Consider the following 16,357-nt stretch of genomic DNA (forward strand, 5'->3'; position numbering starts at 1 on the left):
GATCTCCGCTAATTTCAATCTTCTAGTATTATTTTTATTTATTTTTATTATATTTTCTTATAATATTTAAAAAGTTTTGATTAGGCCAACTGGGCCCACCGCTGGTGGTCGCGTGAGGACAATGGTAGCGTGAGGTCAAAGAAAGTGGCGTAGTGGGAAGGAAGGGGACTTCCATTTAACACACTCGTGACTCGTAAATAATAAAATAAAATGTAAAAATAAAATTTCATTGTTGTCCTATAACTTTTAAAATTATTTTTAGTCTTAAAAATTTTTTAAATATCTATTTTAGTTATTGCTTTTTTTAAAAAATAAATAGCTGTTTGTATCCTTATTTTTATTTTACAAATATGAATACATGCGTTAATATATTAACATGTGAATATTTTCCAGCTACATAAGTTAAAGCAAATACTAGGTGACAAAATAGTATATAAATAGATATTTTAAAAATTCATGCATTAAAATTATTACTTTCAAATATAATATATTTTATTGGTATCTAATAGTATTGTAATGTCTGAATCATAGTAATTAAAAAGTATTATTGAACTATTTATTCCACATCTAATCATTCATTATTTTAAAAAAATAATCTTAATTAATTATATGAAGTCTCTTTATTGAATTTTTTTTTTAATACAACAGAGATAGGTGTCACTTGAGTTATGCATGGTTTAGCATTGAAAAGTTTCTTTTAAATCTTTTTAACCTCGATCATTCATTCATATCATAATTTTAATTTTAGTTGAACCATAGATTTAAACAAGTGGGTTTGACTAATAAACCACATATTCAAAGCCAATTATAAAAATATTTGTCAATAAAATGTTAATCATGCTGAGAAAAATATCAACACAACCGTGAGCATATGCATATATCTCCAACTAAAGATTGCGAGTTCGATGCCCACTCTACATATTGTACTAAAAAAAATCAAACACAACAAAAAACAAAAAGCAAACCTTAAAAAAAAATACTATTATCAATAGTGCAAATCTGAAGTAAAAAAAAAAATCAAAAGATGTTTACTAATATTTTAACTAATTAAATTGTGCTCCATCCATGTTTTTCGGGATCAACTCGTCTCACAGATATAAAGAAAAAAAATTGTTTGCACTACTAATTATGGGTTAAAAACAAATTTTCTCCAAAAATTTATTATATTAAAAAAATGATTCGATACATATTAATTGGGTTGAAATACTGTTCAACTTACCAATATTAAAACATTGTAAGGCCGAAAAAAGTCAATTAAACCCATGTTACTGAAATCTGTCTCCGATTTTTTTTTCCTTGTTGAATTTGATGAAAATAAAAATATTAAATTCCATAATCAATTAATAATTGGATAAAAATCAAATAAATAATTAATGTCCAAACTGAAATTTTCAAAAGTACCAGTCACAAACAAAATGCCCAGTCGAAGCCAAAAAAAAGAAAAAAACTATACTAAAAAATGGGGAGGCAAAATCAAATTCCGCCAATTTAATCACAATAATTTATTTATTTGCTAAAAAAACAAATAATTCCAATTTACCTTAAATATATCAAAATGCAGATATTTTAAAATCACTCATTATTGTATCAACCATCAATAGGCATATTTCATTAAAAGAAAAAGAAAAAGAAACCATCAATAGGCATATGAGTTTTTTGGTGTATTCATTAATCCTTAATATAATTAATTAGTTCAGTTTTTATTTTTATAAATACTAATAAAATTGCTCAATCAATACATAAAAATCATCTTCGCCGGTACGAAGATAATGTTTTTTTAAGTAGAACATGTAAGGTAGGAGATCGAACTCATAACCTCTTGATTGGAGACATATATCAATTACCGTTGAACTACGTTTGTTTTAACGCAAAAATAATGTTTTGAATAAGTCAGGTTCTCGTTTTTTGTTTATTATTTTTAGTTGTTAGTTTTTAAATTTTTATCCTTGAATTTTAGTATATAACAATTTACTCTTTTGTCGATTTTTATCATATAAGATAAAATGGTTTAATATTTATAATTTATAATACATTTAGTCTTTAATCGATTTATCAATCTAAGTATATAAGAAACTTAAATAAATATAAACAAGAAACATAAATGTTACCAAACAGATCATACGTTACCTATGGCCACTAATTGCATATGTCTATTATTTTCTAAAGTAATACAATTCAAATAAGAGGCGAGATTTTTTTTTTCTTTTGTAGGTACAGAAAATGACGTGTGAGATTCGAATTTATGGCTTTTTGTCAAAGACAGATACCAATTATAATTGAGATAAGCTCAGGTCGGAAAGAATAGGAAGATATTTAGACCTATAATTTTTTTTCAATATCTTAATTTGTCTGAATTAAACTTAGTCCCGTTATCAATAATTAATTAATTAAACAATAAAATCAGTCTAGCTGCCGAAAGTAATGCAAAATCTCAAATCAAATTCCAATTATAAACAATTACGCATTGAAAAAGAAAAATCCTAAAATTTAAAAGATAATTACAAAATCAAATCCCATCTTCAATAATTGTCAATTTTCGTCGGCAGTGACCCAAAAAAAAAAACAATTTTTTTTTAAATAATTTTTTCTTCTTCTTCTTCTTCCACTATAAAAAGGCCATGAAAATGGCTACTCAGACCAAACCAGAAGCTCCGAAGCTCAAAAATGGCGGCCAAGAACCATTTCAGCTTTCTTTTTCTTCTCCTCTTGCAGTTGCAGCTCTTCTATTCAGGTCCCATTTTCTTTTTCTTTTATTTTCTCTATTTTTTTCGTACTGAAAAATGATAATAAAATTTGATTTGGATAATTTTTGAAAATTGGGAAATAGGAAGGAGCGATCTGCAATTAAATTATTACGCAAAAAGCTGCCCAAAAGCTGAAGAAATTATAAAACAGCAAGTTATGGATCTCTACTACGAACATGGAAACACCGCCGTTTCATGGCTCAGAAACCTCTTCCACGACTGCGTTGTCAAGGTAATTAATTTTTTGTATTTATTTCAATTAATGTTTTTAATTTTCTCTATTAATTTTTGGATGGAGATGGAAAATAATAGTTTGAGTGGTGAACTGTTTTGTTTTAATGCTATTATTTTTATTTCTGATGTTATTTTGTAATATTACGTTTTAGATTTTGAATTTTTGCTATTTGATTTGACGTAAAAGTCAAACTAACTCATTCTTAAATTTGACATTAGTCGCTGGATAGATGCATGAGTTTACTTTGAGCTATCAAATCAGATTTTAAGTTTAAAATAAGGTAAAATTCGAGGACAAAAAATAAAGCAAGTGAAAACGAGACACTAAAATATGATTTGTATGTGTAGGCTTGCGATGCGTCTTTGCTTTTGGAGACGGTCGTTGGTGTGGAATCGGAGAAGGAATCCGAAAGGAGTTTTGGGATGAGAAATTTCAAATACGTAAACAAGATCAAAGCAGCTGTCGAAAAAGAATGTGCTCTTACTGTTTCTTGTGCCGATATCGTCGCTCTCTCCGCTAGAGACGGCATTGTCATGGTATTTTCCCCTCCAAAATAAAAAAGTGTTCTTATTTATTATTATTTTTGCCATTATATAAAGTTTGGGTAACTATATATGATGCAGTTGAAAGGACCTCATATAGAGATGAAAACTGGGAGAAGAGATAGTAAAGTGAGCTATTCACAACTTGTCGAAGAGTTGATCCCAAGGCACAACGATTCCATTATAAACGTTCTCTCGCGCTTTCAATCTATTGGCATTGATACCGAAGCAACTGTCGCTCTATTAGGTTTGCAAATATAAATGCTCAAGCTATAATTTTGTTCCCTAGACTTTCAGAATTATGGCCAATATGTCATTAAACTTTAAAGCATGTCTAATAAATCTTTCAATTTTGTGCTTTATAGTTCTCTAACCACATTTTTCTAATTCACTGATCTACTAAATGAAAATCCGAAAGTAAGTTGAAAGGCACGTGGTTAAAATCAGGAGTCTATAAGATGTATACTAAGTTCAATATTTATTTTTTTTCCCAAAAAGTATTTATTTGTTGGTAGATTTTAGTTTGTTTTTTAGGGGAAAAAAACAATCTTCAAAATCTAGTTTTACTTTTAAATTTTTGACTAATAATTTGAAAGTATTTTTTTAAAAAGTAGGAAACTTTTAAAACTAAAAATAAGATTATTATTAGATCTATATTGTTAATTATTTAATTACTCAGATCTATAATATTGGATAGGCCATTAGCTGAATGGAACCAAATAATTGGGCCAAGAGGGCAAATTTGTGTTCAAAATGAATAGGCTATAAGGCTTGTCCAGTTGGGCTTCCACTTCAGCTAAATGGGCTGTACTAATGGACCTTCAAATTTTAGTTTATTTTCTCAAACCATTCTCTTATTTTTAGAGCATGAAAAAACAAATAAATTTAGTGTGATTAAGTAATTTTAAACTCTAATTTATCTATTACTCTTTGTTTATTCTTTTAGGGGCTCACTCAGTTGGTAGAGTTCATTGTGTGAACTTGGTTGAAAGGCTATATCCAACCGTTGATCCAACCATTGATCCTGAATACGCAAAATACTTAAAAGGTCGATGCCCAACGCCAACCCCTGACCCGAATGCAGTGTTGTATTCAAGAAACGATCGGGAGACTCCAATGATTCTTGACAACATGTACTATAGTAATATACTAAAACACAAGGGCTTGCTCTTGGTGGACCAGCAATTGGTTTCTAACCCTCTCACTCTTCCATATGTCAAGAAGTTTGCGGCTGATAACGACTATTTCCATGCCCAATTCTCTAGGGGTATTCTTTTATTGTCGGAGAATAGTCCGCTCACCGGAGATGAAGGAGAGATTAGAAAAGATTGTCGTTACATTAATTAATGGCAATCCTGTTTGGCCCAGTTAATAAGATTGAGTTTGTTTAAAATAACCATTAAGGGGTTCTAATCCCTTCATCAAAAGATGAATAATGTTTGGGGAATTGTAAAAATATGATGGTTGGGTTGCTTATTTTACTATGATGGTGTGTAATTCTCTTTAATAACAAGCATTGATGAGTCTATTGTGATGTAACGCTGTACATATATCAAATCTCAAAATGAGATGTTTAAGCCCATTTTAGGGTTTGACAAAATCAAAAACCAAACCAATAATTTAGACCAAACTAAAGTATTTGAGATGTTTGACCCATTTTAGGGTCGCACAAAACCAAACCAACTAATAATTTAGACTAAGTTCCGCATCACTTCTTAGGTACAAGAGACTATTATCTCTCGGAGTAATAAATCAGACTTAGATTTAGATTGACTTGAAAGTCGAAGCCTTCACTCACTGTCTAGATTATGAGCATTCGTTGACAATCATAGGGCGAGCTTCGTGGATCGGAGTTCGTAATTTTTGTAATCAAACATGTTTTTTTTTTAAAAAAAAACAGCATGTGAAGGTGGAGATCTCAACTCACTATCTTTTGATCATATGTTTTTTATGTTATTTTTTTTTCGGAAAGAAAATTCAACAACTAAATAAACAAAATATTCAATTTATTCTAGTATAACAAAGAATGTAGAATATAGATTCGAACTCACGAACTTTTGTTCGAGATATATATCATAACTAATTAAGCTATGTTTAAATGGGCAAAAGTATTCAAAATTCTTTGACAAAATTTAGAACTTTAAATTTTATAATAAATAACATCAACCTTTAATCTTTATACTTCAAATTTTATGTCTTAAATATAACTCAACTAGTGATACATCTTAGTAACTTTTAAGTTTAAATTTCGGTTTTTTTATTTGAATTATAATATTAAAAAAGAAACAACAATGAAAGAAATAAACTTTTATAACGGTGAGGTAAAATTAAAACAAAAGAGACAAAAAAAGGTTTGAAAAAAAAATGAAAAGTATTAAATAATTCTTGATCCTTAATGCTCAAAACAATAATTCTTACGTTAAAAAAACATTGGCCATTCTTTAAGAAAGCCTTCAAAAGCACTCCACAGTAGGAAAAAAAAATAGTGGGCAAAAATCAACGAACGTGGGCCGTCCGATGAAGCCGAGTCAAGATTCACATAATTAGATGTCCCGTGCGTTTTTAACAAACTGTGGGACCCGCACCGATTGCAAATCCGCCTCCGCCTCCATTCTTCTCGAGATCTCCTCCTGATCCTCTACGGTCCGTCCCACCAATCGACATACTCATCATCAAATCCAGCCGCTCATCAACCAGATCTGGACCCAACAAGTGAGAGTTAATCGGACGGTGGCCCACGTGCTCACGAGGGAAGATAATTATGACGTGGTTAAAACGACAGCGCTTCAGCTGGTTCATTGGCTGAGGAAATTTGGAAAACAAAACAAACGTGTGATCACTTCGATTTGACTTTTGTGGCAGTTTTTTTTTCCTCTTTTTATTGTAAATTTCATTAACTGAAAATGTTTGGAAAAATATCCATTTTTACTCGGAAGTTTTTTATTTCATTAAATTGCTTTTTAAATTTCAGACAAGTGTAATAATCTCCCCCTTAAAAAATGTCGCAGTCTCTACCTTTAAACCGTTGTCATAATTTTTAAATCTTTATATATTTTTGTTTGAAAAATTGTTGAAAATAATATTTTAGTATAGTCTAATGAAATGTTGAGCGTAGGTCGAATGAAATATATATGATTATGACATAGTTACTAAATAGTAGATTTTGTGCATTCGTAAAACTTCGTTTCGTGTAAAATTTGATTTCATTAAATGAGTAAGTTTTTACATTGTTGTTTGTCAATCCGATCTAATTTGATGAAATTTGAAATTTATGGTATGCACTTTATTAGATCTAGAGGGATAAATTTTTTTCCCTTAACCTTCCACCGTTGAATTATGTTTTCATTTTGGTTTTTGACAAATAGAATACAATATGAATCAAACTATCTCTAACTTACCTACAAAGAAATGGATCGCAGGTATAACTAAATTAATTTTTAAAAATTTAAATAATTAAACTGAGTTTAGTCAGAGCTCCGCTTTTCTCATTATTTAACTATTTACTAAACAACATTTAAAATAATTAAATAAATGTTCGTTGAAAAAATTGTGTATTCATGTAAAATAAGATTAAGCTCACACTTACAAGCTTGAATTATTAGTCAACGTTCAACAAGTTTGAAAAAAAAATATACTTATAATTGACATAATTATGGGGTTAATAATAATAATAGAGGAAATGGGATAACATTTAACAAATCCACATGTACTCTTACTTATAATATATATAATATTATATTTTAATAACACTAGCAAATGTGAGTGAATCTAATTTAATAGGGGCAGAGAGTGTGAATGTTTGAATTAGACACAACAATTTCAAACGAATACTTATATTTTAGTAAATTATTTGTCAACTAATTAATTGATGCATTTCCTCAGAAAAATAATAAAAATAACAATAATAATCGACGTACAACAAACTTAAAAGAAAAATAGATGTAGGAATTTATATAAAAGTAAAGCTACTTAAATTGCATAAATAAAATATAAATTAAAAAGAATGCACAGTAAAAATATCATACAAACTCTTAAAATTTTATCTGTCATTTATTATCACAGCTCCAAGCCTCCCTGTGAAAGTTTGAATATTGTTTGACCAAGATTTTAAGCAAGTTTGAACGATGACGGACCTTAAGGTGAGTTGACGTGTTCATAAGTAGGAGACCTACAAAAGAGAGCAAACATTCTGCGTTCAAGTCAATAGATGATCAATTTACACTTGAGAGATAATATAATTTCACGTATCTAAAAATGAGGTGAAAGATTCCTATTTGTAAGTAGAACTTTTGATAGGGGATTCAACAAGCCTCCAATGATTTTTGGACAGCTCGGTAATCACGACGTGTTGTCTAATATTATGTCGAAGTTGAGTTCCTGAAAGAGTGTTCTTGGATCGGCACGACTAGTCATTCAAGTGACCGAAGTGGAAGTAGATTATTTCTCGACTCGACTTGTATACTAAGCTATTAAGGTATTATATAGCTCGGCTTAACCTCTATAATGATATTCGAAGTAAGAATCCTTCCACAAGTCACTAACTTATCTACATTCGCGAGAGTAAGCGAGAAATTACCTCCAATAAATATCTTAAATAATTATTCTTTGAAAAAAAAAAAGAATCTGCCATAGCTTTTCAAAATCATCACGTGAAGTCTCTTAAATTATAATTTCCAAAATTACAGTAATCATGTCCTTTTCCCAATAATTTCACAGTAGTATTTTTCACCCGACAACGCACTAAATACGATAAAGAATATCTTCAGAAAATATTTTACAGAACATATCAATCTAACACTAATTACTCACTTAATGCTATGATTAGCCAGACACAGAAAAACCAGGGCCGCCTACGCCTGGTTTTGCCAAATCGGAAAGCTGACGTGGGCAGCGCGTGGGGCCCAGCGCCTAGAGAGCAGCCATGTGGGCCCGGATAAAAAAGCGTGCCGTACGCGCTGCTGCAAGCCACGTGCGACAAAAACGTCCACCCTGTAAAAAGATGTGAAAGGAAAGAAAGGAGGAAAAAAAAAGGAAAAAAAGTTGCTTTATCATCGAAAAATTACCGTTGTGGAGGGACACGTGTCGCGACGTCGGTCCACCTGTCCTCTTTGGATTCTCTTTAGTATTCCTTGTTTGTTTGCTGAGGTTTGGTCTGTTTTTAAGGCAAAGAAAATACCATTCTTCTTCTCCTCCTCCCTCTCTCCCTCCTCTTTCTCTCTCTACCCGTGATTTGGTCATCGTCTTCCTCAACGTCACCGGAAAAAAAAGGACTGAAATTTCAGAGATGGGTCTGAAGAGCAGTGCTTAAGATCAATAATGTTGAATTTCTCTCCCATTTCCTCGCCATTTACGTTCACAGCACTTCTATTTTGCCTTTTAAGAAGTAGCATTTTCAATTTCAGTTTAAACTCCAATTTCGCCGCCGCCGCCGCCGTCACTGAATTTGACTTCGGCACCGTCGCACTCAGCAGCTTGAAGCTTCTCGGAGATGCCCACTTGAACAACGGGAGCGTGAGGCTCACGCGTGACCTTGCCGTCCCCAACTCCGGCGCCGGGAGGGTCCTCTACGCCAAACCCATAAGATTCCGGCAGCCGGGAATTAACTACCTGGCCAGTTTCTCCACATTCTTCTCCTTCTCCGTCACCAATCTGAACCCCTCCTCAATCGGCGGCGGTCTCGCCTTCGTCATCTCTCCCGACGCCAACACGGTGGGGGCCGCCGGAGGGTTCCTCGGGCTGGCCGACGAGAGGGGACTGGGGTTCGTGGCGGTGGAATTCGACACTCTAATGGATGTCGAGTTTAAGGACATTAACGGGAACCATGTCGGATTGGATCTGAACGACATGGTTTCGCTGCAGGTCAGCGATCTGGACGCAATTGGAATCGATCTCAAAAGCGGGGACACTGTAAATGCTTGGATCGAATACGACGGGTCGGCTCGGATCTTCAATGTTTTAGTTTCGTACTCCAATTTGAAACCCAAAGAGCCCTTATTGTCGTTCAATCTCGATCTCGACCCGTATTTCAACGATTTTATGTATGTCGGATTTTCCGGGTCGACACAGGGGAGTACAGAGGTTCACAGTGTGGACTGGTGGAGCTTTACGTCGTCGATTGACTCTAATTCCCCACCCGGGGCGGTTCCACCGCCGCCAACTACGACGTTGATGAATCCAACGGCTAATGTTGTCCGGTCGCCGCCGCCGTCTCTGCCGCCTTCGAGTTCAGATTCCGTCTCGCAGAAGGACTCCAAGTCCTCGTCCTGCCACAATGGGCTCTGCAAGCAAGGGGCCGGTGCGGTGGTCGGAGTGGTGACGGCGGGAGCGTTTGTTCTGGCGCTGTTCGCCGGCGGGTTAATTTGGGTATATTCGAAAAAAATCAAGCGCGTAAAAAAATCGGACTCCCTCGCGTCGGAGATTATAAAAATGCCGAAGGAATTCACTTACAAAGAGCTCAAAATCGGGACCAAGTGCTTCAACGCGAATAGAATCATCGGCCACGGCGCGTTTGGGACGGTTTATAAAGGGATTCTGCCGGAGACCGGCGACATTGTGGCGGTGAAACGGTGTAGTCATAGTACTCAGGGGAAGAACGAATTTCTGTCTGAACTTTCCATTATCGGAACTCTCCGGCACCGGAATTTGGTCCGCCTTCAGGGGTGGTGCCACGAGAAAGGGGAAATTTTACTCGTCTACGATTTAATGCCAAATGGGAGTTTGGATAAAGCCCTTTTCGAGGCAAGAACGCCGCTGCCGTGGCCTCACCGGAGAAAAATCCTTCTCGGCGTCGCCTCCGCTTTGGCCTATTTGCATCAAGAATGTGAAAATCAGGTCATTCACAGAGATGTTAAAACCAGTAATATAATGTTGGATGAAGGCTTCAATGCCCGATTAGGGGATTTCGGGTTGGCCCGGCAAGTGGAGCACGATAAATCGCCGGACGCCACCGTCGCCGCCGGCACAATGGGATACCTCGCGCCGGAGTATCTCCTCACCGGTCGGGCGACGGAGAAAACCGACGTGTTCAGCTTCGGAGCCGTCGTTCTCGAAGTCGCCAGCGGAAGACGGCCGATCGAGAAAGAAACCGTCGCCGCTGCCGCCGGCGGCGGCAAAATTGGGGTAAACAGCAATTTGGTGGACTGGGTCTGGAGTTTACACCGGGAAGGACGGTTGTTAACGGCGGCCGACGCTAGACTCGGCGGAGAGTTCGAGGAATCGGAGATGAGGAAAGTTTTGTTAGTCGGGCTCGCTTGTTCGCACCCGGATCCGATGACCCGACCCACGATGAGAGCCGTAGTCCAAATGTTAATCGGCGATTCGGAAATTCCGATCGTGCCCCGGTCTAAGCCCTCCACGAGCTTCAGCACTGCCCATCTTTTGCTCACACTACAAGACAGCGTCTCCGATCTCAACGGCATGATCGCCATTTCCACTTCCTCGTCCGAGCACAGCTTCAATGGCGAGGATTTAATCTCGCTCAATGATCGGACGGCTGGAGCCCCATCCATCGTGTGAATCATTATCCACTCATACGGTATATATATTTACCTAATTATTACATATTTTCGATATTTATCCATTTTATTTATTTATGTACGACACAAATAACCAGGCATGGTGGGATCCATATTTTTATCTAATTGTTTTTTTTTTCCTTTTAATTTTCTTTTTAGGGGGTTGGTGGTGGATGGTTGCTTTCAGAAGTAACCTCCTTTTATTATTATTATTTTTTAATTAGGGTTTTAGTTTATTTATTTATTATTATTATTATTAGAGGGGGGAGATTCTAGTGTAAGTTAGATTATTGGGTTGGGTGGATCAAATGGATACTTTTTTTAATTTTTAATAATTAATAATAATCATCGTTGATTAGTCCATCTCAATCAATTTTACTAATTAATTTAGTAGCTTTATCCAAGTATGAGTTCTTTACACTATCTAATTAAAATAATTCATGTTCTGTAACTTTTGTCTTGATTATTGAAAATGACTAACGTTCTGTTTGTGATAGTTATCTTATTGACATTTAACTTCGTTTTTTTTATATATAATTTGATGAATTATTGATTAGAATATTGAAAATGAATCTTTTTTTTTCGTTGAAAAAAAAAATGAGAACTTTCTACTTTAATCAATCAGTCATTAGAGAAGATTTGAATTTTCATGAAACTTTTGTGTTGTTGTTTCAATTTTTTTTTTCGAGTTATTTAATTACATATTAAAACAATATTACAATTATGCTAATATTACATTCGAATAAATGTCTACGTGGATTTATCATTTATGCCTCTTTAAAAACAAAAAGTGCAGATATAAATATAATAAACATGGTTTGAACAGTGGATTTTGTTTTTCTTAATGCTTCCCACTGATTTTTAAATGTTACTGGAAAGATAGTTAAAACTTTTTTAAGGCACGGTTAATAATTATATTTTACTAGTTCTTTTCACCCCAAAACCATTATTCTAACTAAACGTCTATTTTATCGACAAAAATTAAAAATTATTTTATACATAACTTCCAAATATCTCAAAATAGTACTCATGGAGCACTAAAAAAATCAATATCAGTTACTTTAACTAGAATATATTTATTGCATTGGTTTGTCCTTCTACAATATTTGGATGGACCACCATAAACAATTATAAATTCAAACAACATTTTTTTTTTACAACAGTGATGGTATAAATTCGATTGAAAAATGTATTGATGAAATAATTATTATTTTTAATTAGGGATAAATTTGAAAAATGACACAAGCATTATGAACATGGTTATATATAAGGTTGGTTCAAATATCTAATAATTCAGTGATTATTATTATTATTATAATAGAAACAACTTTTTTTTTTCTCTTGGTGGAGGCTGTTGAGGATATTGGCCACGTGGCATTGTTTGATTGAATGATGCAACCACTTGCTTGCTTGCTTAAGTGGGAATCTTGTCTCCATTAGAGGGAAATTTAAAATATTTTATCATCTATGAAAAAAGAGAACAAAATTAAAGTTTCAGTTGTTAGGGGACTTTGGATTTATGTGTAGTCCAATTCTGGGTTGGTGGTGATCAGAATTTGGTTGGTTGTTTCGAGTTTTTTAACACATCTTTTCAAATGTTAGATCCAACTTTCTTTTTGTTTCCTTTTAATTCGATAGGTAAGTGGATACAAGTAGTTGTTTATACCAGAATCTGACCTGATTTGAGGATGACTAGATCGGGTATAGTCGAGCTATCGGAGCGAGCTTCGATGAGGAGAAACATGCACAAGAGAAAAAGAGACTTTGACGCTCAAGTTGATAAGAGACCAGTCTCAAGTTGAGGAATAAGATTGCATACATGGCGTCGGAGTGACGTTTCTATTTATAGGGTGTCACGTGGTGGAGCTTGCATAACCGTTCTATTAGGCCATTGCGAGTTTGTTAGAATAGGGTTATGGATCGGATGATTGGGATTCTTATCTCGGCATATCGAGTCATAGTTGGTCGAGTTTCATAGGTCCACCATTGCTTATTTCTGGGAAAGATCTAACATTTCAATATTTCTTAGTTCTCCACACGGCATGTCATATTTTTCTTTCTCACCATCCTTAAGGTCTATAGTTGGATTTCCCACCATCACAATTGTTGAATTAAAAAAAAAATCCAACGTTCCCAACAGTATACATATAATATTGTTGAGGGTTGAGAACACCCTATCACATGGCCGCTATCTAGCCCACATAGGCCAAAGGAGAAAACGTACAGAAGACGTGCTAGGGGACGAAGATGTTGCTCTTCAAGAGAGGACCTCGACTCTCGACGGCTCACATCCCACCTTCGATCGGATGGTGGGTACAGACCTCTAAGACCCACAAATCACATCCATAATATTTCTTATAAATAGAGAATCTCTTGGGATGAGAATGCTCTCTTCAAGAGAGCATCTCACCTGAAAAACTACTTCAATTTGAATATTAATTTAAGTATTGGAGTATGTTGAACACATATACGGGTGCTAGTTTTGATCGATGAGCCGCCTAAAATTCTAGGTCAACACATCAATTCATCTAGAATCACACATCATGTATATATATCTATATAGATATTCATTTAATTTGGGCTTGAAATTGGTTTCAAGCAGAATGGGCCTTAAACCACAATGAGCTTCTTCTCTAAGGCCCAAAGGACAGGAAAATTTGGCAAATGAAAAATTATGTTTCATCTCTATTCCATGTACATTATACTTAACATGATACACTATGCAACAAATAATATCAAAACTATGTACTTGACATGATTCATTGCAAAAATTATATATATATATATATATATATATATATATGAGATAACCTAATTTAGTACCAAAGTTTTTCAAAAAAGACAAAGTAACATGGTTCCATATATAATAATATTACAAGCGGACTTTCCTAAAAAACAATAATAATAAAATAAATAAATAAATACATGTGGATCGTGATTTGATCCATGTGAAAGAATAAAATTCAAAAGTTAATAACGGTAAAAAAAATGTAAAATCAATTAATTTTTCAAAATTTCATAATCCCACTATAATGTTATATATTTTATTTCTTTTGAATAGAACTATAATGTTACATTTAAAAGGTAATTAATAAATAATTATATGAGGAATGAGCGAACATCTATGCTTTCTTTGGAATTTTCTTCCTTCGTTGTGGTCACAAAGATAAATATAAAATGCGTTTTTACATTACGGTTTAAATGGTCGCTATTTTAAAAAAGATTAAAAGGTTGAATCACAAATTTAATTCTGACGATTCAATTCAATTTCAAATGCTATTATCGTAATTTAAAATTTTTATTTTAACTTGGTCTCTAATTTAGTCAAATTTCACAAATCATTCTTATCATTTTGGTTTCTATTTGTTTACTAAGTAAACCTATTAAAATTTTGAGTATCTTAAGAAGATTTTGAATATTTAAAAAAAAAACAAAAATGATCTCTGGTGGATTCAAATGTACTTCTTATGAATATTTACGGATCTAAATTTTCAGGAATCGTTTGTTCTCAAACTACCCACCATAAGTATCATTCTATTAGTTTTATTATTATACTTTAAATTCTATATTTTAGACTTTTAATGTAGAGAATTTTATTTATTTATTAAAAATATATGGATATTGATAGTTTGGTCATTTTTATTAGAATTATATTTTTGACAAATGACAAATCTTTAAATATTCTACATATGTATTTATCTAAAAAAGAAAAAGAAAAAACTATGAACGTATCTGAGCCCATTTCGATGAAAGAGCGGCCCATAGAAAGCGCAGGACTGGCGGTGGACCAGGTGGCTGATTTATATGAATCTCCCATTTCTTTAACAATTTGCTGACATTTTTTCCGTCAACGCTTCGCCGCCGTTCCGATTCGTACAAATCACCTATATTCAGGACCCTCCTGCCGGCCGATCTATCCGGCTTTGAGTCGCAATCATGGCTTCATCCAATGCCAAGGTACGATTATCGAAGGAATCCCCCTCGTTTTCTTGCTTTCTGCGTTCAATTTCACGAGATCTGTGCTTTTTGGATTCCGTTTTTTATTCTGTGTTCCAACGCTTTTTCTTCAAATTGCTTGTTTGTATCGATCTTTCTGCGTCCAGATTCCTCTTTTGTTGTTTTCTGAAGGCTTGATTTTCTGGTTGGGCGGTGATTTAATTGGCGAGTGTTGGGTTCGGATCGGAATTTGTTCTTTTGGCTGAAATTCTGGGGAATGAAAAATTGAGCTTAAAATAGTTTGGCGCACGCATTATAGGGCCTGCGAATCTTAATTTTAGGGATTGAATTTGTCTCTGGGTGAAAAACCTAGGGTAACATCCGTGCAGGCGAATTGTCGTTTCAAATTGGGAAATTTCCAGCGTATGGGTTGTGAACTTGTAATCAGACTGTTGTTAAATATCTGCATTCATCATTGATGTTTGGGTAATAGTCGAACCTTTTCGTGTGGTGGACCAATTTCAGATGAATGTGGGCGTGGTTTGAGAATTATGTTAAAGATAAGCTATTTCACTTTATGCCCTGGTATCAAACTAGGATAAATTTCAGCAAATCTGCCTGTAATGTTTGATTTGTTAATTCCCTATTGAATGTGGATCTCCATTTCTGAAAGCGTCTAATTAGATTTAGATCATTTAGAACCTATGAAAAATATGACATGGTGGGTTGTGTTCCTTGAAAACACCAACTTCGGTTTTTGAAGCTCATCGTGATGGTTTATTAATTGTGGCTCCTGCAAGTGAACAGGGAAATGTGATCAATGATGTTGAAGCAAAGGGATTCAATCCAGGGCTGATAGTACTGCTGCTTGTTGGTGGGTTGCTGCTGATTTTCCTTGTAGGGAACTATGCACTTTACTTGTATGCACAGAAGAATCTCCCTCCCAAGAAGAAAAAGCCAGTATCTAAAAAGAAGATGAGGAAGGAAAGACTGAAGCAAGGAGTCTCTGCACCTGGAGAGTAAAGAAAATTATCTTCCCAAGGTTTCCTTCTCTGTAGAACGTTTTCATTTTCAAAATTTTCCTACATAGACTGACCAGAGAAAGTTGTCACAGTTATTTCTTTTTATCTGCTGTCTTTATTACCTCTTCAGAAATCGAACTTGATTATGATTTATGAGTTCTTATTTAACTCATTACATGGGCTCTCTTCTCAAGGTGCCATTGACTCTTTTCTACTTATTCCCCTGTTTTTGCTACACACCACACCATGAAGATTTTTGTTTCTCCATCTTTAAACAGCCTTAACTCAGTCTTTTTACTAGTAGAATCTCTTTTCTTTTCATGGAACTTCACTTTAATCTCTCAATAAATGGTGGGTTAGATTC

The 16,357-nt window shown here is 34.3% G+C and overlaps 3 protein-coding genes across 4 annotated transcripts; all 3 read left to right on the forward strand.

Annotated features, from left to right (window-relative positions):
* The first annotated feature begins 2,599 nt into the window (after window positions 1-2,599).
* On the forward strand, window positions 2,600-5,060 carry LOC111014955 (peroxidase 21). The gene is made up of 5 exons (XM_022289834.2): window positions 2,600-2,731; window positions 2,828-2,976; window positions 3,327-3,515; window positions 3,603-3,768; window positions 4,468-5,060. The coding sequence occupies exons 1-5, from the start codon at window positions 2,665-2,667 to the stop codon at window positions 4,866-4,868; spliced, it is 972 nt and encodes a 323-aa protein (XP_022145526.1). The 5' UTR covers window positions 2,600-2,664; the 3' UTR covers window positions 4,869-5,060.
* Window positions 5,061-8,701: 3,641 nt separating this feature from the next.
* LOC148211563 (L-type lectin-domain containing receptor kinase VIII.1-like) lies at window positions 8,702-13,098 on the forward strand. Of its 2 annotated transcripts, none has more exons than XM_088123656.1 (2): window positions 8,702-11,055; window positions 12,674-13,098. In XM_088123656.1, the coding sequence occupies exon 1, from the start codon at window positions 8,838-8,840 to the stop codon at window positions 11,034-11,036; it is 2,199 nt and encodes a 732-aa protein (XP_087979782.1). In that variant the 5' UTR covers window positions 8,702-8,837; the 3' UTR covers window positions 11,037-11,055; window positions 12,674-13,098. The 2 variants fall into 2 exon arrangements, with proteins under 2 accessions (XP_087979782.1, XP_087979783.1); XM_088123657.1 differs by having other exon boundaries at window positions 12,732-13,098.
* A 1,714-nt stretch (window positions 13,099-14,812) lies between these two features.
* On the forward strand, window positions 14,813-16,186 carry LOC111014929 (DNA-binding protein S1FA). Its single transcript, XM_022289798.2, has 2 exons — window positions 14,813-14,992; window positions 15,779-16,186. The coding sequence occupies exons 1-2, from the start codon at window positions 14,972-14,974 to the stop codon at window positions 15,992-15,994; spliced, it is 237 nt and encodes a 78-aa protein (XP_022145490.1). The 5' UTR covers window positions 14,813-14,971; the 3' UTR covers window positions 15,995-16,186.
* The last annotated feature ends 171 nt before the right edge of the window (window positions 16,187-16,357 follow it).

Source organism: Momordica charantia (genome assembly GCF_013281855.1).
Source record: "Momordica charantia cultivar OHB3-1 chromosome 5 unlocalized genomic scaffold, Mcharantia_2.0 BLBB01000005.1, whole genome shotgun sequence".
Lineage (NCBI taxonomy): Eukaryota > Viridiplantae > Streptophyta > Magnoliopsida > Cucurbitales > Cucurbitaceae > Momordica > Momordica charantia.